Source organism: Bicyclus anynana, chromosome 22, assembly GCF_947172395.1.
Source record: "Bicyclus anynana chromosome 22, ilBicAnyn1.1, whole genome shotgun sequence".
NCBI classification, from domain to species: domain Eukaryota; kingdom Metazoa; phylum Arthropoda; class Insecta; order Lepidoptera; family Nymphalidae; genus Bicyclus; species Bicyclus anynana.
In genome coordinates this window covers 1,493,094-1,517,681 of record NC_069104.1, presented here as the reverse complement: position 1 = coordinate 1,517,681, position 24,588 = coordinate 1,493,094, and the positions used below count along the sequence as shown (strand labels likewise).

Genomic DNA, 24,588 nt, shown 5'->3' with positions numbered 1-24,588 from the left:
AAAAAGGTTGGGAAACGCTGGTCTATTTTATGTGATACCTTAGCCTTTAAACCAGAAAACCAAAGTTGTATCTCAAAATGTTTTTGAAGCGTTAGCTTTTGTATGAAGAGAATTGTCATGCCACATGGATACATACCCAGGTGTGTATTGAGGATGGTTTTTTGACAAGTCCCTATTACTGTGCACTGACCATATTACTTTAACCAACTTAATAAAAAGGCGGAGGTTTTAGTTTTTACTATTCATTCACTACAGTTATTGCAGTTATGAAACTTGAATGGATCTGTTTGACAGCTTGTTCCATTAGGGGTCAAACTGACAGTCTTCCTTTCCTGTAGATTTTAATTTAACATATTTTTATACCTACCCCTATTGATTTGCTATTGATTTGCTAAATTGTATGATTTATAATTAAAATATTATTAACCTTATAGGAGCACTATTTTAATTCTTAGTAATTCATAAATATGTCTTAAACATCAACAATCACATTAAAAACACTTTGAAATGTTTTGTAATAATTTGCAGTGAGACTAAACTTATGGTGTATTTAAAACAATTTCTTTATGACAGTATGTTTTAGTTAAGAGTCTATGAATTTCTAAATAAACTACAAAATTGAAATTGTTTTTTATTATAATTATCATCCTATAGCTCTAGTTCAGTCTAAGATATCATAATTATAATATATTTGAATCAATAATCAAGAGTAATTTTTATAGAATATTAGCTTTTAAAGTTGACCAATATTCCCCTATCTCCTCTAAAAAGCTAAAATTGAAAAGGTGAGAATAAAACCGGTTCGAGTTAAATCATTGAGATACTCCTATTGGCTATTGAGGTTTGAGACAACAATGGCATACATTATTAGTATTTCTTTTCCTATGGTAAAAAAATACCATGTTTTTGATTAATATTCATTTGTCTCTATTCATATTCATTGATTGGGTGAAATAAATGAAATTTTACAAACTCGTCATTTTAATTCTTTACATTTACTTAAATTGCACAATAAATAAGTTACAATATGTAATTTAGCCTTTGTCCAATAATTTTAATTACAATTTTACTAATAAACACTTTATTTTTTTTAAACAATTGACTAAAATTGTTTATTGATAACAATTATTATTTGACTCGATTGCGTCTGAGTGTTTCCGGCGAAACCAGCCTTTTCGTCGGAAACACATTGCCAGTATTTTCAAAATAAAAAAATCGTCCAGACTTAATTCTCCCAATTAGAAGCGCTTTACTATTTCTGCGAGGATGCAATTGCATAGCTCAGGCTTTGTTAGAAATCGAGCAACAATATTGTTTTATATTAGTTGTGTAGTTTTGATCCCAAGATAGCTAATAGGTTTGAACTGCGTAGGTAGTAGACATACAGGGTGTCCCGTAATTAATGGATAAAACGCAAATGGTAGTTACACCACTGAATTATCTGTAGTAGGTTTTGGAAAAAATCCTAGGGTTATATCGTTTTTTCGGATTTTCAAAATTTTCTGTCTCGAATCATTTTTTCAATGCCGTAGCTGCTTTAAAGATTTTGAAGATCTGATTTTTGTTAGACATTACGGAATAAGTTACCAATGTATTTAAGATACTGCTTTTATAAATAACGTTTTATTTGTTTTGTAGAAGAAACTGAATGCAATAATTATTTTTCTTTCGTTAAAATTACCCGAAAATCCGAAAAATAAATTTAACTTGGGAATTTTTTCAAAACTAATTTTTAGTCAAATTACTTTCAGATAATTAGGTGGTGTACCTACCATTTGCGTTTTATCCATTAACTACGGGACAATAGTAATTAGTACCTACTCTTTCCTACTTGATCCTAAGCTTGGAATTATTTTATAATCTTTGCAGGCTCAGAATCGAATAGGTAGTTATCGTTGATCGTGTTTAGAATTGAACAATTAGCATAACCTTGCATCCTTGCAGCTCTAATGGCGTAACTTTACTATGGCACATTAAACTATAGATACATTTATTTAAATCAAACTACTTAAAGACTATCTAGGTTTTAGTATCGAGAAGCATCGTAACAAATTGTAACGTAGGTGTCATTTATTCTCGTTTCGAAGGCATTACAAATTTTTCGCGGCGTTGTCCTGTTTTCGTACTAAGACTATCGTATTCAGCGTCGATTCCTGGAGATCTCGAGATGCAGGCGTCCATATCGGCCCTATGATGGGAGGCGATCGCTTTCCTCCCCACGCGCTGAATTTGACCTTCCTCTTTCCGTCCTTCTTTAAATTGACATCCAAGTACGGGTGGCCAGGTTTGAAGATCCTCGGCAGCGGTTCCATGAAAGAGTTGAAGGGTAAAGCATCTCGAAGCGATCTCTCGTCCAAATTAGTGCTCAGAGCCAGTATCTTGACAGGGTGCCGCTTTCCCAAAGACGGGACGAACTGCATACCGGTCAGGTCAAACTTGTTTCCGTTTGGCGAATAGTTGGAAATTATGCGTGTGAGTTCAGGCAGTGACGCCGAGAATATAACCTTCGTGCTCTTATTACCCGGTTTAAAGATCATCTGGCCGCTCCGTTTTCCTCCCCAAGGACTGAAACGTACTCTTTTCGGCATGCTCGGCTCTCGGATCCCGGGCGTACGTTTCCAAGTCCAAGTGTGCTCTATGAATGGCTTGTCTCTTTTGCCGCCCCAAGGACTGAAGCTCCGCTTGTTTTCTAAGGTTTGAATTAAGTTGCTGTCACTCGTATTGCCGTCTAAAGCTTCAGCTAATGCTTGGATGATAAACGGGTTGACCTTACCATCGTTGTGTAGATACAACGTCTTGTCACTGTCTATAAGGTCGGGAAGCCAGCGCTTCTCCTGGTCTTCATCTTTAGTGTCATTAACATCCTCAGTTACCGTTCTCCGTTTCCTCTGCAGATCCAGTGACTCTTGCTCTTGTTGGTAGAATGCGTGATCGTTTTCGTCGTTCTGGAAGTTGTCGTAGTTGCTTCTAGCGACTGGCATGTTGTAGTAGTTGAGGTACGGCAGAGGAGGGTAGTGGAGGGACGAGTCCAGAGGGTCGAGGAGGGTCTCCGCGCCAGGGCCCCCAGTGTTGATGTACTGGAGGCTGACGCTGCCGAACCAGGAAAACGTTATGAAGATCCAGTAGTAAGCCATGGTTCTGGAAAATAATTTTAGCTTTTAATATATATAGGTACTTTATTGAAGGAAGAATCCGTGTGTGGAGAGTTTTATAATCTAAGTAGTTGGGTAGGTTATCAATAATCTAGATCATAATTTTCAAATTTAGGTGATGTCTAAATAATATTGAACGTATTAAAAACGTTCTGTAAATTAAGTTTTCTTAATACGTTCAGCTTTGTTACATTTGGACATTTATAATCGACTAGCTGACGCCGCGCGGTTTTACCCGCGTGGTTCCCGTTCCCGTATGAATACAGAGATAATATATAGCCTATAGCCTTCCTCGATAAATGGGCTATCTAACACTGAAAGAATTTTGCAAATCGGACCAGTAGTTCCAGAGATTAGCGCGTTCAATCAATCAAACAAACAAACTCTTCAGCTTTATAATATTAGTATAGATTAGGTAAGTAGCCGTCGCTTCCATGTATTCGCTTAGATCTTTTAAACTATTCAAGATTTTATAATGTAGGTAATTTCCAGCATCATAATATAGAGTCAAGAGGATGGTTTATGAATAATACATACAGAAATTACATTACAGAAAAGACAAAGCGGCTGGCGGGCCGTGCGTTTCGTCCCGGCAACGGTCAGCAGGCAGAAGGTATAGACTAATCATAATATAATTATTAATCACTCCACACTCCCCCATATTACAACGCCATTGCATTGAGCCGGGTGCCTCGCTAGTTGTATTAAAGGTACTTAGCAAGGAATTTTATAACTATGATGGGATTTCAGCGACCCTAGGCGCATGCTTTAGTTTACAGTTCATTTCATTCAAGTTACTCATCTTAGACTGCGTAAAAATCATGTGAAATCGCAGGGCAAGGGGCTTACTTGTTAACCTTAATATAGATAACTCATATTTGGCTCACTGTTGAGCACGAATCTCCTTTCAGAATAAGAGTCACGCTGACCCAATTGGCAAATTTCACACACACACACACATTAGAATGTTTTCTTTTTGAGACACGTGATATTTAAATTCTTAAAATGCACATTACTGAAAAGTTGGAAGTGCATGCCCCGAACCGTATTCAACCCTACGCCCGAATTAAAGGCAGAGGTAATATCCAATTGGCAATCGCGGATCTAAAAATCAATGAAGCCTTCATACTACAAGTATTATAAGAAAGTTTAGATACTCAGTTAAAATAACTGGGAAGTAAAGACTTCACAAGGTTGCAACTTTCCACGAAGCAGTCAAAGCATGTGAAATTATGAATCTGCAATAGATTGTTGAGATTTTATAACTTTACTTGTTTAGTCGAGAAAATTAAACACTAAACGATTCCCTTGTAAAAAGTTTTTAAGAGTGTTAAACTCTTTTGTGTCGGACGGTAAACTGTTTAGCGAGTTGCTTTGAGCAAAAATATTATTATAATTTTACAAGCCCTTCACAGGAATATTTTTATGAAACAATGCCAAACGGGCGTGACGTTGGGCACAGTAATTAGTGACCCTGTCTCCTGCTTGCAAGGCCGTGGGTTCGATTCCTATATCTGGAAAATTTATTTTTCACAAATCCCGCAAAAAATGGGGCTTTTTCCGGGATAAAAAGTATTATTCTACGGCTAATATTTATATATTTCTTAACACACATTAGCCATAGGTATCGACCTACTAATATAATTTGATCGCATTGTGACCCTCCGTGGCGTAATGGTATGCGCTGTCGATTTACAAGACGGAGGTCCTGGGTTCGATCTCCGGATGGGCCGATTGAGATTTTCTTAATTGGTCCAGGTCTGGCTGGTGGGAGGTCTCGGTCGTACCGCCAAGCTATTTAGCGTTCCGGTACGATGTCGTGTAGAAACCGATAGAGGTGTAGATTTTCATTCTCCTACTAACAAGTTAGCCCGCTTCCATCTTAGATTGCATCATCACTTACCTTCACCGGCCAGTTAAAACGTTGAGCTTTACGATAAGGGAACTAGAAAGAAAAAGACCAAAGGAAACTGGTTCCGTCAATGAAATAGGTTATTTCATTGACGGAACCGTTATTTCATTTCGAAGTACGGTATTCTAAAAGACGAATCTTGGTCAAAAGAGTGTCCTATTAAATTATTTAGGTACAGTTACCCGTTGGCCCGTAATCGTCCTGCCATTCACTCAAAAAATATTTTTTTTATAATTATCTCTTTCACGCTTCCCTATTCTTTCGTCTCTGTAAATATTGACAATTTTAATGGTTTAGTAGACTGCTAAGGGAGTCTGCTAGAGGGGACAATGGGATTGATTTTAGAAAGAAAGAAACTACGTATATCCGTTTTAGCTGATTGAAAAAGAGAGACAAGTACATAGGTGCTTATTCACAGCCAGTCCATCAGTTTGGGTCGTGCCGCGTTGCAAGAACCAGCTCATGACTAAGGACCCCGTATGGGTTTGAAACTAGTAGGGCATACTCCGACGTTGTATCATGTGTGTTGTTCGATCTTGCCATTACCATGCAGGTAGTTTGAGAAACACCACATCAGAATTGTGTCAATCGTCAATCAATGTCAGATGTCGGTTTGACAACTGATGCAGGCGTCATCTCTGGAAGACGCCATCTTGGACTACTTTGCCACTTATATTGCATCATCCAGCCGTGCTGTGTGCATGTCGTACCTGTACGCGTGTTTTCTTTCTTTCGGCCGTGCCTAAGAAACAAATTCGCACCGTGTGCGCGCGTTAAATATAAGAAAACGTTTTTCTTGCAAGAACAATCTGTGTGTTTGTGGGTGCCTACCTCCTCAAGAAAGAACTACTCCAAATCGCGGGCTCTCCTTGGTCTTGCCGTGCTGCCATTGGGGGCGAGTGATGCAAGGTTGGTGTGGATCACAAATTACTTGTTTGGTTTTGGCAGAAATCAGCAAACATACATATATACAAAAAATACAAATAAATACAGTCCACTCATCACATATATAACCAGCGTAACATAAATTAGTGTATAAAACCGCACAATTTTTTGGCCTTCGACCCGGTTGTAGGTACTTTATATCTTACTTCATAATTTTTATTAATCATTCATCATGCCACCTAAAAAAGATCTGGAACAGGTTGATACACCGATTGCATTATCCGTCCTAATAAAACGGAAAGAACGGTGCTTTGAACAAATGCAATCGGTGTACGATCTATCAAAAACAATCAGTGACAATGAAATGAGAGATTTATTCTTATTACGAGTAAAAGAAATTGACCACTTAAGGTCAAACTTTGAACATATTGTATTTGAAATTTACGAACAAGAACTGAAAAACGATCAAACGTCGCGTTTAAGTAATTCAGATTTAAAAAACTTCGACGAATTATACTATAAATCAAAATTAGTTGCTGCATCATGTGAACCTTATGTCAATAAAAATAAGGTCGAGAATTCTTTATCAGAGTCTCGAACGAAACTTCCAGAAATAAAACTATTTTGCTTTGACGGTGATATAGAAAATTTTGCTACCTTTTACGAAACATTCTGTTCAATGGTTCATAATAAGGCGAATATACCTAATATAGATAAATTCCATTATTTATTATCGTGTACGACGGGTCCTGCGTTAAATATCGTTAAAAGTGTTCCGATTACCGGTCAGAATTATGACGTAGTTTGGAATAGTTTACTTTGCAAGTACCAAAATCCTCGGTTGATAGTAAGTAGGTATCTGGACAAAATGCTTAGTTTTTCGCAGTTAACTAAAGAATCCTCCGTACATTTAAATACATTTATAGAACATTTTGATCATTCGTATAAGGCTATTCAAGCATTAAATATTGATAATTTAGGTAGTTTCATTTTGTTTCACATCGCATTAAAGGCTCTTGATCCACATACACGAAAATCGTTTGAAGAACATACGGATCAAGGTTCGATTCCTAGTTTTGAAAATTTGATGTCGTTTATCCATAATCATATTAAAGTGTTGGATAATTGTGAATCAGTTTCAAGGTCAAGTACAACAGCTGTTCAAAATAAATCTCAACCGAAAAATGTCAAACAGGTAAAATCTGATAAAAGTTCTTTTAAAAATTTCTCTCATGTGTCTTCGTCGAAACAAATTAATTGTTTACACTGCGGGGAAAACCACATGATATACAGATGCAGTCAGTTTCGTAAACTGACCAGTGCTGAGCGTATCAAGCGTGCCATAGCATTAAAATTATGTAAAAATTGTTTAAAAAATACGCATTCAAATGAAAATGAATGTACAAGTTCATTCCGGTGTATAGTTTGCTCTGAGCTTCATCATTTTTTATTGCACCCGTCGGGACTCGAACCCACTACTACGCTAGCGTCTAGCACCGCGTCAAACGTGCAGCCGTGCTGCCACGCAAGCGCGACTGAACACCGTAGTGTCGTGTTAGGAACAGCGGTTGTCCGTATACAAGACCGACTTGGTGAGTTTCAGCCGTGCCGCGTTCTGATCGACTCGGGCGCTCAAACGAACTTCATTACTACACGTTGCGTGCAGCGCTTAGGGTTGTCACAACGTAAATGTCCTTTTAATATTTTCGGTCTCTCTGGTGAACATGTAAAAAATCAAGGAATGACGTCATTTATTATAAAGCCGCGTCATATTGATACACCCAGTTTTAATATCGATGCCGTAGTGTTAACAAAAATTACTTCTGATTTACCTACGTTTGAAATCCCGCAAAATATAGTAAATAATTATAATAATTTAATTTTAGCTGATCCTCAGTTTTATAAAAAGTCACAAATAGACTTAATTATAGCAGGTGATATTTTTCCTTACATTTATGACGGAAATAAAATTATTATTAATAATGATTTACCCGCCGCATTGAGCAGCGTGTTTGGATACGTTATCTCCGGAAAGTTAACGATTCCATCCTCGGATAATGTTAAATCTACAACGTCACTCGTGTCGTACACGAGTCAGGATGATCTCCTCAATGACACTCTCAAGACGTTCTGGGAAGTGGAGTCAGCGCCGTGCGTGACACCCATGAGTCCGCTTGAGGAAATTGCCGAAAAACTATATGTAGAAAAACATTATCGCGATGAAACGGGCCGCTATATTTCACCTCTTTTGATCAACCCTATACATGAACCTTTAGGTGATTCATATGATTTAGCATTTAACCGACTTAAACAAATGGAGCGTCGATTCGTGCGTTCGCCTGATTTATGAAGTGCGTACGTTGATTTTATGCGTGAATACGAATCATTAGGACATATGGAACTGTACACGGGTACGGAACCCTCCAAATATATTATATCTCATCATAGCGTATTGCGTCCTTCAAGCAGCACAACCCCTCTTAGGGTTGTCTTCAATGGCTCAGCTCCGACTACTAGTCGAGTTAGCTTAAATGATATCCTTTTAACGGGTCGTAAATTACTTGCAGATATTTTAAAAATAATTATGAATTTTAGACTTTATGACGTATGCTTCACTGCAGACGTATCTAAAATGTATCGAGCAATTCTTATTGACCCAACAGAGCGTAAATATCAGCATATTCTTTGGCGCGAAAACCCGTCGGATCCGGTGCGTACGTACGAATTGAAAACAAATACCTACGGACTCCGTAGCGCACCGTACATCGCGGTCCGCACCTTGAATCAACTCGCGTCAGACAACCCGCAATCTCGCGCATCTGCTGTGCTTAAGCAAGGATTTTACGTTGATGATTTGTTATGGTCGTGCCAAACAATCACCGAAGCCTGTACGTTACAGGATGAGCTCATGTCTCTTCTTAAGAGTGGAGGTTTTGATCTTAGAAAGTGGGCTAGTAATAGGCCAGATTTTCTATCGAAACTAGATTTAGAAATAGTTTCAAAAATTAATTTTGAAGAGGATTCACTATCCAATTCATTAAAAGTTTTAGGATTGACTTGGTTGCCTTCTGCTGACTGTTTTTCGTTCAATTACAATTTAACGGATATTAAGTCTACTAAACGTTCAGTATTGACATTACTCGCGAGCGTATATGACCCAGTCGGATTTATATCACCCTGTACATTTCTTGCAAAATGTATAATGCAAGATTTGTGGAAATTAGGGCTCGGTTGGGACGATACAATTCCACAAGAAACTTACGATAAATGGAATCGATTTATTAACGAGTTGTCAACCCTAGCGGACTTAAGGATCGAGCGTCATTTGTTAATATCTAACTTTTCTAACGTTCAACTGATCGGTTTTTGTGATGCATCATTACAAGGATATGCCGCCTGTGTTTACTTGCGCAGTATAACAGCGGACGGAGAGGTTAAGGTTCGACTACTGACCAGCAAATCAAAGGTTGCTCCTCTAAAACCAGTATTGTCAATTCCAAGACTTGAATTAATGGCAGCCGTGCTGCTAGCCAAGGTTTTGAAATTTATAATAAAAAATCTAACTGATTTTAAATATACAATCGTTGCTCTCAGCGACTCAAGTGTCGTTTTGTCATGGTTACAAACGCCACCTTATCAATTAAAGACTTTTGTCTCTAATAGGGTCAGTGAGATTATTGATGTAATTCCACCGAACCGCTGGTATCACATAAGCAGTGAAAATAATGCCGCAGACCTGTGCTCACGTGGCGCGCTGCCTAGCCAACTTCTCACTGTACAGAATACATGGTTTCATGGACAGGAGTGGTTGTATAACGATCCCAATGACTGGCCCACCAGTACATTTTTTGTAAAAAAATGTAAAATCTATTCCTGAGTTAAAGTCCAACGTAGATACATTCACATTAGTATCAAGTGAAAATAAAGTTTTACCTAACGATCTTGAGGAAACCTTCGATAAATTCTCTTCATTTAACAAACTGCAACGCGTTCTAGCTTGGTGCCACCGGTTCATACATAACCTAAAGTCTAGTTCAAATCGAATTTCCGGTAATTTAAATTCTAATGAACTACAACAAAGCCGTGACTCGATCGTGCGTGTTATTCAAAGTAATCATTTTAGTACCGAAATTGATACGTTGAATAAAAAGGGATACGTAGCTTCACTACGTAAACTTTCACCCTTCGTTGATCCTAATGGTTTTCTCAGGGTGGGGGGTAGGATTTCACAAGCCGACCTTCCATACAGTACGAAACATCCATTGCTGCTTCCTAAAAAATGTAAAACTACAACTTCACTAATTGAATATTTTCACAAAGTGTATTTACACTCAGGTCCTCGCACGTTGCAAGGAATTTTATGTAAAACCTATTGGATAGTAAATGCTCGTAGCATTATCCGCTCAGTGTTATCAAAATGCGCTCAGTGTTTTAAATTTAATCCAAATATTATTCAGCCCTCAATGGCTACGTTACCCGCTTCTCGGTTAAAACCTGGCAAAGTGTTTGACCATGTCGGTTGTGATATAGGAGGTCCCTTTTTGGTAAAAGAAAGCCCGCGCCGTAATGCTAAAGGTTATAAGGCTTACCTATGTCTTTTTGTGTGTTTTACTACCAAAGCCGTGCATCTGGAAGTAATAACAGACCTGTCATGTGATACCTTTTTGGCAGCCTTAGATCGCCTAACGGCACGCAAAGGTCTTTGCCGGACTTTGCAAACTGATTGCGGAAGTAATTTTTTAGCAGCTGGTAAGCATTTAAAGGAAATCGGTAATTTCTTTCGAGATAAAAATAACCATAGTAAAATCTTTGACGGACTAGCGTCGCGCAGTATTGAATGGCGTCTAAATCCGCCAAACGCAGCTTCTATGGGAGGTCTCTGGGAAGCTGGCATTAAATCAGCCAAACATCATTTGTATCGAACAATTGGCAACCAAATCCTTACATTCGAAGAACTTACCACAATATTTTGTAAAATCGAAGCGATAATGAATTCTAGACCATTGTGTTCGTTGTCCAACAATCCGAATGAGTTTGACGTACTTACCGCAGGACATTTCCTAATAGGTCAAAGTCTTCTTGCTGTCCCCGAATATGATGTTGAGGACGTTCCTTTGAACAGACTGTCTCGGTGGCAAGCAATTCAAAAAATTACGCAATCTTTCTGGAAGCGTTGGTCGGATGACTACCTCCACACTCTTCAACAGAGAGAGAAATGGTTCACTTCAAAACCTAACGTTAACGTAGGTGACCTAGTTCTTCTTAAATCGAATCTTTGTAAACCATTGCAATGGCCTTTAGGTAGAATAGAAGAAGTGCATCCAGGTGTTGATAAAATAGTTCGCGTAGTTACCGTTCGAACCCAAAACGGGGTCTATAAAAGACCTGTAAATAAAATTTGTCCTTTGCCCTATGCAAATTAATATTAAATTTAATTTTTAACAGTAACTCGTAGTTATTAAGATTAATTTTACACTATACAATTACACTAACAATATAGTTTCGTAAACTATTACTCATTTATAATTTTCATTTTATTTATTTTTCTCATACAACATACTTACCTACATTTATTTATGGGAAATCATCATGCTGATTTCGGTGGGGGGTATGTTCGATCTTGCCATTACCATGCAGGTAGTTTGAGAAAAACCACATCAGAATTGTGTCAATCGTCAATCAATGTCAGATGTCGGTTTGACAACTGATGCAGGCGTCATCTCTGGAAGACGCCATTTTGGACTACTTTGCCACTTATATTGCATCATCCAGCCGTGCTGTGTGCATGTCGTACCTGTACGCGTGTTTTCTTTCTTTCGGCCGTGCCTAAGAAACAAATTCGCACCGTGTGCGCGCGTTAAATATAAGAAAACGTTTTTCTTGCAAGAACAATCTGTGTGTTTGTGGGTGCCTACCTCCTCAAGAAAGAACTACTCCAAATCGCGGGCTCTCCTTGGTCTTGCCGTGCTGCCATTGGGGGCGAGTGATGCAAGGTTGGTGTGGATCACAAATTACTTGTTTGGTTTTGGCAGAAATCAGCAAACATACATATATACAAAAAATACAAATAAATACAGTCCACTCATCACATATATAACCAGCGTAACATAAATTAGTGTATAAAACCGCACATGTGTTTAAACCGTGTTTCATAATAAATTAATGTGAATAATACTCACGACAGTCTAAATCTATCTATATCTATCTATACAATCTATAACTATACCTACTTTTAAAACTGTAACAGGTCAAATTCTGTACATTGAAGATATTTTGAATTTTTTTCTTGGATGGCATTATATAATCGATACTAAAGCCAAAAATATTTTTTTTCGATTTTTTGTCTTGTCTGTTCGGGCATCATGCTGAAACTACTGAATAAATTCAAATGAAACTTGGCACGGTTTAAAACCTTAATACGGAGAAGGTTATAGGGTCCTTTTTATTGTGAAAATAAAATAAGAAGGGGGTGAAATAGGGATAGAAAGTTTGTATGTAAAGTCCATCATTCTTAGAGTTACACTTTTTGAAAATTTGTTCATAAATCATAAAAAAAATACGAAATAGAATGTGATTTAAAAAATTTTAAAATTCAACTCCTAAAGTTGTGAAACAGGGCTTGAAAGTTTTCATTGATTTCCACGCGGACAAATTCGCGGGCGTCCGCTAGTTCTAAAATAAAATGCACTTATCTGAAAGGTTGGAGGTGCATGCTCCGGACTGAATTCGAACCTACTCTATCAGAATCGAAGACAGAGGTAATATTTACTGGGCTATCTCGGCTCATATGATATTAGATCGCCTGAATATCATATTTTTTGTTCGCGCGTAGGTGTTTTACACGAGCCTTTAGCCACATCAGTTTAGAATAATAAGCAGATCCGGGGCTTGTGTTGTGAATATAACAGGACCACGTATTAAAGATTTAAGGTATTTACTGAATTAACATACACTTTAAACTCAATATTAAAATACAATTATGTCAGCCAGTGACTATCAAGTAAACTCACATGCCTGCAGCCCTAACGTCTCGCGAAGTGCATGAAATCATGCCAGTCGCGACCTACACGCGATCAATTTTATCCGACCGACCCGACCGACCAAAACTAGGTTTTACGGCCGAAACTGAAACCGAAATTCAGCTTCGGAATTTCAGTTTGTTTCAGCCGAAACCGAAACTTCCATGAAATTGTGTAAAATCAATATTTCTGTTAAAAATAAGTTAGTAACTTAGTAGGTACTAAACTAAGTTACTAACTACTTTTCTTACCTAAATAAATAATAGGCACTAAAACATCTAAAAAACAAAACATATTGTCAACAAAAAATGAATTCGTAGCTCGAAGCTCAACGCTGTTTGAAATATCACGAATTCAGTTTCGGTTTTCGCTGTAGTTTCGGATGGATTTCAGCCGAAATCGAAACTAAGCTGAAACTCGCCGAGCCTTGGCTGAAAGAGAAACTGAAATCGAAATTTCGGTCGGATACTAGGTACATATTTAAATCTCGATTCATGATACAGACGGTCGTCCAAAGCACTGAATAAAATATTTTTAACATTAAAATGTAACCGACTCCCCATCCCGTTGGTCTATTGTCGTACCCACTCCTAATACAGTCTTTCCCGACAGACAGGTCTCTAGTTCTGTATTAAGGTAGACTTTTCAACTTGCCTCAAATACTTTACCCAAATGTAAACTAGCTCTCGGACATCTGATATAACGTAGGCGCGAGGCTATTGTCCGAGGCGTAATAATGAGTTTTGACCTTTAGAACTAACTGGATCAACGAGGCAGTACCTACTCTACAGATTTTGTAGTGCCAAGTCTATATGCAATTGAATATATCGGCTGTATCTGGTTATTAGTACTCGAATTGAGTGGAGAAAGCACTAATGAACAGTGTTGTTAATTTGTGGGGAATACCCCAAATTGTGGGAAATTTTAACTGAATTTTGGACCACTCCTAGGAATTGGTCCTATGTGTGGAAACTGCATCTATTATTATATTGGTGACTTAATAAAAATACTCAATATTAAAATTAGGTTAATTTTCTATATATTCCAAAAACACGACGATAAACTATACTTATAATAAAACTGGTCGATTTCTATACATTTATTCGCAATTTGAGATTTTACTTATACCATTTGTAACAACAAACGTTAGCGTGGCATAAAGAAAGCCAGCGCCATCTAGGAACTATACTTATGATACGTATTCTGTGCATTCTGTACATTGAAGATATTTTGAAAATTTTTGTTGGTGCGCATTATACTATAATCGATACTGAAGCTAAAAAATTTTTTTTTTTCGATTTTTTGTCTGTCTGTCTGTCTCTCCGTGTTTTTTTGTTATTCGGGCATCACGCTGAATGAATTCAAATGAAACTTGGCACGGTTTAAGACCATAATACGGAGAAGGTTATAATATACTTTTTGTTGCGAAAATAAAATGACAGGGGGTGAAATAAGGGTTGAAAGTTTTTATGGAATGTCCTTCATTTTTAGAGTAACAGTTTTAAAAATTTGTTCATAAAATATAAAAAAATAAAAACAGCAACTTCCTGATTTATTTTATTTGAAAAATTTTCTTTGCCCAAAGTTGAAGAATTTCGCTTCGATTTGTGGGAAATTAGGAAAATAGCTTTTGGCAATACTAATGAATCGGTGTGAGTTTTTAGCTAGCTGTCGAATCCGTCTGCGGTTGTCGGTCACTTTGGATTTAACCACAACATTCAATTTGCTTCGGATTACGTTGAACGCTATATTTTGACGGCCTCTGTGGCGCAGTGGTATGCGCGGCGGATTTACAAAACGGAGGTCCTGGGTACGATCCCCGGCTGGGCCGATTGAGATTTTCTTAATTGGTCCAGGTCTGGCTGGTGGGAGGCTACAGCCGTGGCTAGTTACCACCCTACTGGCAAAAGACGTACCGCCAAGCGATTTAGCGTTCCGGTACGATGCCGTGTAGAAACCGAAAGGAGTGTGAGTTTTCATTCTCCTCCTGACAAGTTAGTCCGCTTTCATCTTAGACTGCATCATCACTTACCATCAGGTAAGATTGTAGTCAAGGGCTAACTTGTAAAGAATAAAAAAAAAATAGTTTACTACAATAAAAGCTTCGTTTTGACTATTCGCGGATTAAAAAATTGCGACCCAATTCCTATATTCGCGGCTATATATTTAGTTATTCGCGGGTCTGACTGACGAAACTGGCGTAAAATCTGCAAATTTAAACTTTAACTTGCAAAGAAATTGAGAATGGATTTTTTAAGAACGCCACTGCTTTTAAAAACTGTCAAGCAAGAAAAAAATACAAAATACTTCAAATTTCAAATCATTGTCTAAGACTGAAGATAGTATTAATTGTTTTTTCTTTATAAATTTGTAATTTATTTTGTCACCCAAGAACGTATCCATTATAATTCCATATTACTGTACTTAATTACTTTTGTCTGTTTGTTATAGTTTGTCATAATAATTAATTCATTATTAAACTGATTTTTAAAAAGCCGTTTAAAAATACGATTAGCACGGTATATATCCTGATTTTCATAGACATCCTCAGTTTTAATATTTTTCGCAAAAACATACGATTTCATACAATCTACCTGCTCCCTAATATTCTCTGAATAATCGTAATATTCTTTTGCCTGAATCCTTACATCATCAGATACGAATATTGTAGTATTGGAGGATTTGTGATACCTATTGTTATGACTGCTCTTGTATCTAACTAGCTTTATCCCCGGCTTTGTTCGCGAAAATTTGCGGTTATTATTATCGGCTTAATGGAAATTCAATTTTACCTGATAATTAATTTATGTGGATTATAATGTATAAATAATTATCAGTTTATTGTGGCGACTACATTGCATAAGCTTTTATTAAGTATATGAGATGTGGATTTGAAGCTTAAGCCCATCACGCTGCTTCAATGCTAGTTGGTGGGCTTACGGTAAATAACCATAGAACAGAATATGATAACTTTTTGCAAATATCAGATAGCCCAGTGGATATGACCTCCGCCTTCGATTCAGAGGACGTAGGTTCGTCTGGGGCGGCAACTTTACAGTTAGGTACGTTCTTTAAAAAAAAAAATATCACGTGTCTCAAGCAGTGAAGGAAAAACGTCTAAAAAAACGGATTTCTTAATTATCTGCGTGTGTGAAGACATCGTGGTGGACTATTAGCCTAACCCCTCTCATTCTGAGTGGAGACTCGTGCTCAACCGTGAGCTGAATATGGGTTGTTATTGAATATGATGAAACAACAACCTAAACAGCAATAGAGGCTTTTTATTTTTATTTATTTTGTTATGCCCGATAATATTAAATTGTCTATACCGGATTTACGAATTCCATTTTACAGTAATTTCAACACCTCAGTACCACAATACAATAATTAGTTAACATTTATGATAACAAATATTCCTATTAGCGAAATATCAACCATAAACAAGAGATTCCTTCCCATAGAATCTTTAAATGTTAACATTAAAACTCGGTGCGAAGTTATCGTCTCGATTAATATATTTGTTCCCGAAAGAGGAATTAACCAATGATTATTTTAAACTATAGATATGTTACGTGCCTACAAAATCACCGCAAAAAGTGATCGGAATTTAATTTAAATACTGAGCGCACACTTGCACAACTTTATGTTTACTTACATTATATATTTATGTATATACAGTGCACAAATTTTAAAAATAATGGTACACTTCAGCTCTATACATTTTTTGTAGAATTTTTTTTTAATCGGGTCATCTTAATGAAATTAAAATAATTATCGCTTTCATAGGTTTTTATACAAAATAAATAAAACATCTATACTAATACTATAAAGCTGAAGAGTTTGTTTGTTTGTTTGATTGAACGCGCTAATCTCAGGAACTACTGCTCCGATTTGAAAAATTCTTTCAGTGTTAAATAGCCCATTTATCGAGAAAGGCTATAGGCTATATTTTATCCCCGTATTCCTACGGGAACGGGAACCACGCGGGCGAAACCGCGCAACGTCAGCTAGTTATTTAGTTTAGTAGCTAGTTTAGTAGTTAGTTGGTAATTTAATCCGTAATGTTTAACAAAAATCACACCCTGAAGGCACGTCGATTCTCGTTCTAAATTCGCTAACACTTCGAAAACTAGAAAAATGTATGGGAATGACACATCTTCATGTTTTAATAGCAAATGTCATTCCCATACATTCATATTTCTAGTTTTCGAAGCGTTAGCGATCGTAGAAAGAGAATCGAGAGTGCCACTTGGTTACAAGGGCAGACCTTTAAAATCTTAGTTACATTAGATACAGCATTCAAAAAACTGATTCAAGATAGAAAAATTAAAAAAAAAAACGAAAAAAATATAACTTGGTCACCCTACGGATTTTTGGAAAACTATTCAAATTCGTTTTAGATAATTAGGTGATATATCTACCATTTGCGTTTTCTCCATTAATTACGGGACACCCTGTATATGTTTTTACACTTCATAAACACACAACTCTACATTGTAGACAATATTGAAGTATTATGTGTTTAGATAACTTTCGTTGTTTATTAAGCGACTAAATGAAATTAAGATAACTATGCACATTTCTTCGTCTCAGTTTTGATGCGCGAGTGCCCTATCCCTAGTGTAAAATATTTTTGGAATTAACGCGTATTAGCATTTATTTATTAACTAGTTGACGCCGCGCGGTTTCACTTGCGTGGTTATCGTTCTCATAGGAGTACGGGGATAATAGATAGGAGATAATACACGGAAAGAATTTTTCAAATCGGTCAAGTAGTTCCTGAGATTAGCGGCTTTTTAAAACTGAAAAAAAAATTAAGCGGCGATATAACATTTAAAGCTGTATAGAAAAAGTTTAATTTTTTTTTATTCCCTACAAGTTAGCCCTTGACTACAATCTCACCTACAAGTTAGCCCTTGACTACAATCTCACCTGATGGTAAGTGATGATGCAATCTAAGATAGAAGTGGGCTAAGTTGTTAGGAGTAGGATACAATCCGCACTCCTTTCGATCCCACCTGTTGAGGCCGGTTGAGGTTTTCTTAATTGAGCCAGACCTGGACCAATTAAGAAAACCTCAACCGGCCCAGCCGGGGAACGAACCCAGGACCTCCACTCTTTTAAATCCACCGCGGATACCACTGCACCACGTAGGCCGTCAAGACCGACAAGCCTAGCAAACAAGCACAAACAAATAAACAAACAATCCGTCTTTAAAAATGTCGTAAAACTAACTGTACTCGTAATTGTCAACGATCTTTGCATGTCAACGTTGGAGACAAAATTAAAAAAAAAACAAAGTATTAAAAACTTTTTTTTAGCTATTACCACAGAAAACATATATATAAGTAAAGTAAGTTAGGTGGTTAAGGGTTTAGGCAATTACCTTTTCTGTTTGGTTTAGCTCATGATTAAAAATGCCTATAAAGATACCCTTTCTACCGTACGAGTAGACCTACCTGCGAATCGTCGTTAAACTTGCAAGAGCCTTTAATCTGACCCTGTACCAACTAGCGGTACTAGGTCGGATTAAAGTAAATCAAATCAAATCAAAAATCATTTATTTCAAGTAGGCTCAGTTTACAAGCACTTTTGACACGTCAGTTGACTATTTGTAAAGATTCTACCACCGGTTCGGAAGGCAGGTTCTGCTGAGAAGATACCGGCAAGAAACTCGACAGTTGCTCTGTTGAAAAAGTCATACAGTATTATAATTTACAATTGATAACAATTACTGTTTACATTTCTTATAGTTTTACTGCCTGTGTGAAGGTGGAAGCTGATCCAACGGGCTCCAAGCATCTTTATCATTAAGGAACTCATCAATGTTGTAGTAGCGGACGTCTACTAACTATAAACTATACCTCTCTGCTAAATTTCATTTCTATACATCAGTGGTACTCATAGTAACCATTCGTTTTCATATTATATATAGGTATAGATAGGTATAGATATATGTATGGATAGGTATATGAGTATGTATAACTAAGTCTGAAGGTGGCGCCAGTGACAAAAAAATTGAGGAGTAGAAGGTTAGCTTGGTATGGACATGTAATGCGTAGGGAGGAAAATAATATTACTAGAAAAATGTTGAATGTGCAAGTGGAAGGACATACGAGGAGAGAAAGGCAAAAGAAAATATGGTTGGATTGTGTGAAAGGGGACAAAAAAGAGGTGTGTAAAAGGAGTGGATGATGAGTTGACGAGTAATAGAGACGAACGAATGGAAAAGATTGACATATTTTTCCGACCCCACTTAAGTGGGAAAAGGGTAGGGAGATGATGATGATGAGATAGGTATAGATGTAGTAGGTATCTATTGACCGACTTGTAGGCGGTGCCAATGAAAACAATAAGTATGTAGCAAATTTTTGCGCAATTTCGTTTACTTTGATTACATACTTTTTTCGGTTATTTCAATTTAAAAATCAAACTATGTACTTAACCGATTTGAAAAAGAACGATTCATTGTGACGTAGTTAATAGAAAAGGGATAGTGAGTATTTTAATTCGCAATATACATTGTTGACTCTAGTATCTTAATGAAAACTGAATAAATCGCTATCGATAAAGCTATTCTGTAACTGTTTTTTACAACTCGACAGTGTGCTCATCAAATTCGTCTATATCTCTCTCTATCTATAGTACCGTGTTAGATAGAGAGAAACGAATTCGAGACTCACACTCCAGTTATGAAAACATCGCTATAGAATAGAGCTACAGAAGTCAGTGATAATGATCGGGTCCGACGGCTTAATGCTCAGAGCCAGAATTATAGATGGACCTGCCTCGCTAGACATTACCCCTCTGTCAAAGTATAAGATCAACGATCTAAGGCGTTTATAAAAACTGTTTCTATAGAATCAATGATTGATTGTTGTAATCGTATTCCGTGTAAAGAACTCCCTAAAAATGCCGCTTTGCGTAGTTGAATTGCATTAAATACCTACGGTTAATAACTCACTAAAAGATAAAATTTACTAAAAGAAGAAAATTGCGTTTAATTTGTAAGTATTTTAACTTAATTATGTATATCAAATTTGTATTAAAAACTATGTCTAAAAAGAAACAAAAATTTTGATCAAGTAATCTAATATTCTGTGTGAGCAATGTGTTTGTTTGACTGTGTAATAATTAGACGTGTGTGTATTGCGAATCTTTATAGTTGTGTGTAGTGTAAGGACACAGAATATATTTGAAGGTGTTAAATATTTTCGATGTGTTTACCTCGTCCCCCTCAAAAAACGAGACACAATTTTGTGTTAGAATTTGGGTGCTATACAAGTCCATAGGTATTTGTTCTAAAGCTTAATGTGCACTCCAAGGCACGAGGGTGTAACACAATCAACTTTCCAACACTGGGCAGCTACTGAGAATTTCTTGAAAGGAAGATAAAACTCAATATTTCACAACCCAACCCAGTAGTCACACCTATTCATGATCCGAAACTGTATAAGATAACCACTGAATCAATGGGGAAGATTTTATCTTTCTGATTGTGTAAGTGCCGTAGGCTTTTAATTATTTATACCGACCCAATCATTATCAACCCATATTCGGATCACTGCTGAGCTCGAGTCTCCTCTCAGAATGAGAGGGGTTAGGCCAATAGTCTACCACGCTGGCCTAAAGCGTATTGGCAGACTTCACACATCAGAGAATTAGAAAAATTCTCTGGTGTGCAGGTTTCCTCACGATGTTTTTCCTTCACCTTCCTACTTAGCATTAATATTATATTAATGGTAGGAGCGTCTGACTGAGCCCGAAGGCAGAAGCAGAAGAGATGAGTGGAACGACTCCCTCCTCTCCTCTGAGACTCGGACTTTAGCTTATAGGGCAGTTCTTAAAAGGAGTTTTGGCTTGATTGTATCAATCCCGGCACCCCGAGATCGTGAGTTAATAAAATCTTTTTAACAAAAATTCGGTACTAGTGGCGTATTAATTAAGCCATTTCTGAAAGAACCACGGGAAATAACAGTATGAAAACCCTAAAACTTTATGATTTAATCGGGTTGAGTTAATACCTCACTGTGTTGGCACCGCCCTCAAAGTGATTAGAAGGTAGCACAAACGATGTTATTTTTCGTTTTTTATTTTATTTTTGTGATTTTGGAGTCTGTTGAATTTATTTATTTTTCTGTTAAAAAGATTTTATTTTTCCGTTTTTACCTAACGGTTTTATCTACTCAGCTAGCTAGCAGAACCAAGAATTTTCGTAAATAAAAAAGTGAAACGATCAACTTTTTTATTTACGAAAATTCTTGATTCTGGTAGCTAACTGAGTTACCAAGAAATGAAAATTTCTGAGCGTCGGAACGAGATAATGTACCACGCAATCTGTAGGACATTGTAGCTGTTAAGTTGTAAAACTATTAAATAAGCAAACGTAAAAAACACACCTGGTTAGTAGGTAACAATTTTTGATACACTAACCTCCTCCCAACTTATCAATAACAAGGTTATTAAAAGTTGTTACTAGTTAGCCGTTTTTTACTGTTTCTATATTATTTCTACGGATCCCTGACTATAGGGTATTGTCACGGAAATCTCCGGTCAAGTGGTGGTAATTCACTCCGCCTTAACTTCCCATCAAACACCATGTCTTAAACATTTCCTTGATGGTATAATTCTGAGGGTGAACACTGAACGGTGTCGGTGGTGCAATGGTTAGCTTATGCAGTTTCGGGTCATGAAGTACTAGGTTCGGACCTTGAGGTCCTGGGTCTTGCTATGAAATACTTGTATTTATTATTACGAAAGCTTGCTAAAAAATTATAACGAAACTTTTAATTTAATTATATATTATTATTATTATTTTTAATTATTTTTATATTTATATTTATATTTTTTAATTTAAGTAATTTTTTTATTTGTGTTTTATTTTTTACTAGCGGACCCGGTCAAGCTTCGTTTTGACTAATGTATTTAATTGATTTAATTATTATACATATAATCCTTCTTCTTCAATCACCATTTATTTAAAAAATCTGCATCAAAATCCGTTGCGTAGTTTTAAAGATTTATGCATACATAGGGACAGAGAAAGCGACTATATATCATACTATGTAGTGATTATGTGTTATTTTTTTCTATAGTCAAGTTAATTTATAACATAGTAAGTACAGTGTAAATACTTCGACCTGCCCAAAAAATATTTATTTGTTAAACATATAATTCTTATTTAAGTTAACCATCAAAATGTCTTTAAAATCATATTTTGTAAACTGCTTACAAAATTGCTAACATATTCATATTCATAATTTTTTGGAACAAAAGATTTATTTATTAATCTTGGATTTTCATAGAGAAGCTATAAAATATAAAATAATTTGACACTGAAGTTTATGAAGTTTTGAGGTGAGTGTAAACTTGAATATTTTTTTGGAATTTAGCTCTATATTAATTTAAAAAATTATAAATATGTACTTAGCAAATCTAATTTAATCGGCTTTCTTAAAAAATAATAGATTGCTTTGTCTGATACAATTTTGTGTATGAATTTATTTGTAACACATTATTAACAATTATTATCAAGTTATTTTCAATTATTATTGAAACTTGTCTGAAAATAATTGCTTGCCACTTCAATCATTAATAACTTTTTTACTGAAACTTAATAAATTAAAATAAGATTTTATTCATAGAAAATAACAAAATACTTATGCACTCACCCCTCTATAAGGAAGGGGGTCGTTAGAATAGGACAATAAACACTCACCAGTGATATAAAATTACAGCATAACTGAAATTCACTTCACGTCATATGAACTTGAATACTCAATGTATTTATGTAATATAATGTAATGTATTTATGTATTTTCACTAAGGGTGTACCCTGCTTCACGATGGTGGTTGTTATGGTTTGGATGCGCCTGTGCTCGAGTTTTTATACCGGCGCGATCTCGGGTAGCGTCAGCGTAGATGATCGTTTTCATTGAGATAAACGATTTTCGTGGTTTTCGTAGGCGAATGTGGAATGTGTTGGAGTGGACGTGTGTTTTGTTGACGGTGGTTTTGTGCGTTAATTTATTCCATGTCTGGAATTTTCAGCTGTTTGATTCAATTTTTTTGTGATTTTTTCATTTGAACATTGAAAGTCATCAATTCGTCGTCTTCTGAAGATGCTGTAGTTTCGGAGTTGATCGTAAGTGGAGAGTTTTGTCAGGATTTTTGGTTTTGTAGCCTAAGTTCGTTTTAGTCCGTCCTGGGATGAATTCTAAATTTTGGTTAGATGTGAAAAATTTCATTTTAATCTTTGGGTCATTTAAGGAAAATTAGACACTCAAAAAGCCTCGCACAATGTTTTTGCATTTATACTTAACTTACAATATTTTTTTTTTATTTTTAACTGAGAATAACCAAACTTATTTCTATGATAGGTAACAAACAACAAATTTGTCGTCGTGGGAAAAAAAACAGGAATTAAAATTCTTGTTAATTAATCTATGCGTGATTATTATATTTTTTTCTGCCATCTATACTTGCTTGTTTTCCACTTATTTGGTATATGATTGCTTCTTTTTGGTTAGGATTTGCAAAATTCATGATGATGATGATGATGATGATGATGAGAGTAGGTATTAGTAATTATGGATAGAAAGAAAAAATATATATTCAAATGTACCTATGTGTTACAGTCAGTACTTACCTTAGGTAAATTGTTAATAACAGATAGAATGTCTGTCTTTAACCCTAAAAAAGAAAGGGTGCACAACTCAGCATAACTTATAATATTCCGTGCATTAGGAATATAGGTATAGTACGCGGCCTATAAGTTGGCCTATGCGCAGAAACACGCGTTCGGAAGCTACATACAGATGAGTAGCCATCTCGTACGAAATCTATATCTATACTTCTATTCTAATTTTAAAGAGGTTATGTTTGTGGTGTTGTGTTTTGGGGATAATCTCTGGTTCTACCTAACCGATTTTGTAGATTCTTTTATCACTAGAAAGCCAAGTAATTTTTGAGTGTCATAGGCCCGTATATTCTATCCCCATATTTTTACATTCTACGTAAGTTAACCAAATCCGTGTTTTTATCATATCCCTGTGACATATACTTTACAAACACTTGTTATACGTGTGTATTCTAAATCTATACAACTAGCTGACACCGCGCGGTTTCACCCGCGTGGTTCCCATTCCCGTAGGAATGCGGAGATAATATATAGCCTATAGCCTTCCTCAATAAATCAGCTATCTAACACTTAAAGAATTTTTCAAATCGGACCAGTAGTTCCTGAGATTAGCGCGTTCAAACAAACGAACTCTTCAGCTTTATAATATTAGTATAGATGTCAGAACACGTTGGTTCTAGCCTTGTATATTTTCTTAAACTATTCATTGAATTAGCGTCAGAAAGAATAAGCGACCAGTAAGCAGAAATCATGTATATTTTCCAGAACTTTATTTTATTTTACGTTCTGAAACCTAACCTAAAGTGCTATAACACCATGAGTGCGTACTGGCTTTGTATACTTTCAATATATGCTATAACTGTACCTGTGCAGATAACCGCGGTTTTGGTTCTACTTGCTTGCCGAGGTGTATACCTACAAGCATAGTACATGGCGCTACTTTTCAGCTAAGACCCACGTGTCATGTTGGTATGGTCACAG

At 36.3% G+C, this 24,588-nt stretch overlaps 2 protein-coding genes across 3 annotated transcripts in view; one reads left to right on the top strand and one right to left on the bottom strand.

Moving 5' to 3' along the window:
- Window positions 1-24,588, top strand: part of LOC112043384 (putative peptidyl-prolyl cis-trans isomerase dodo) — a 46,964-nt gene that overhangs the window by 1,671 nt on the left and 20,705 nt on the right. The window contains exon 2 of one of the 2 annotated variants that reach the window (XM_052888455.1): window positions 3,706-3,765. The exons of the other annotated variant lie outside the window; for it this stretch is intronic. The gene's annotated coding sequence lies outside the window, so the exon portion shown is untranslated. The remainder of the gene's footprint in view (window positions 1-3,705; window positions 3,766-24,588) is intronic. 2 annotated transcript variants of the gene reach the window in all.
- Window positions 340-22,865, bottom strand: LOC112043383 (uncharacterized). The gene is made up of 2 exons (XM_024078778.2): window positions 22,687-22,865; window positions 340-3,138 (listed from the first exon to the last, which is right to left on the bottom strand). The coding sequence occupies exon 2, from the start codon at window positions 3,132-3,134 to the stop codon at window positions 2,091-2,093; it is 1,044 nt and encodes a 347-aa protein (XP_023934546.1). The 5' UTR covers window positions 3,135-3,138; window positions 22,687-22,865; the 3' UTR covers window positions 340-2,090.

Coding starts and splice junctions, on each gene's coding strand:
- LOC112043383 (XM_024078778.2), bottom strand. CDS start 3,134: ATGGCTTACTACTGGATCTTCATAACGTTTTCCTGGTTCGGCAGCGTC.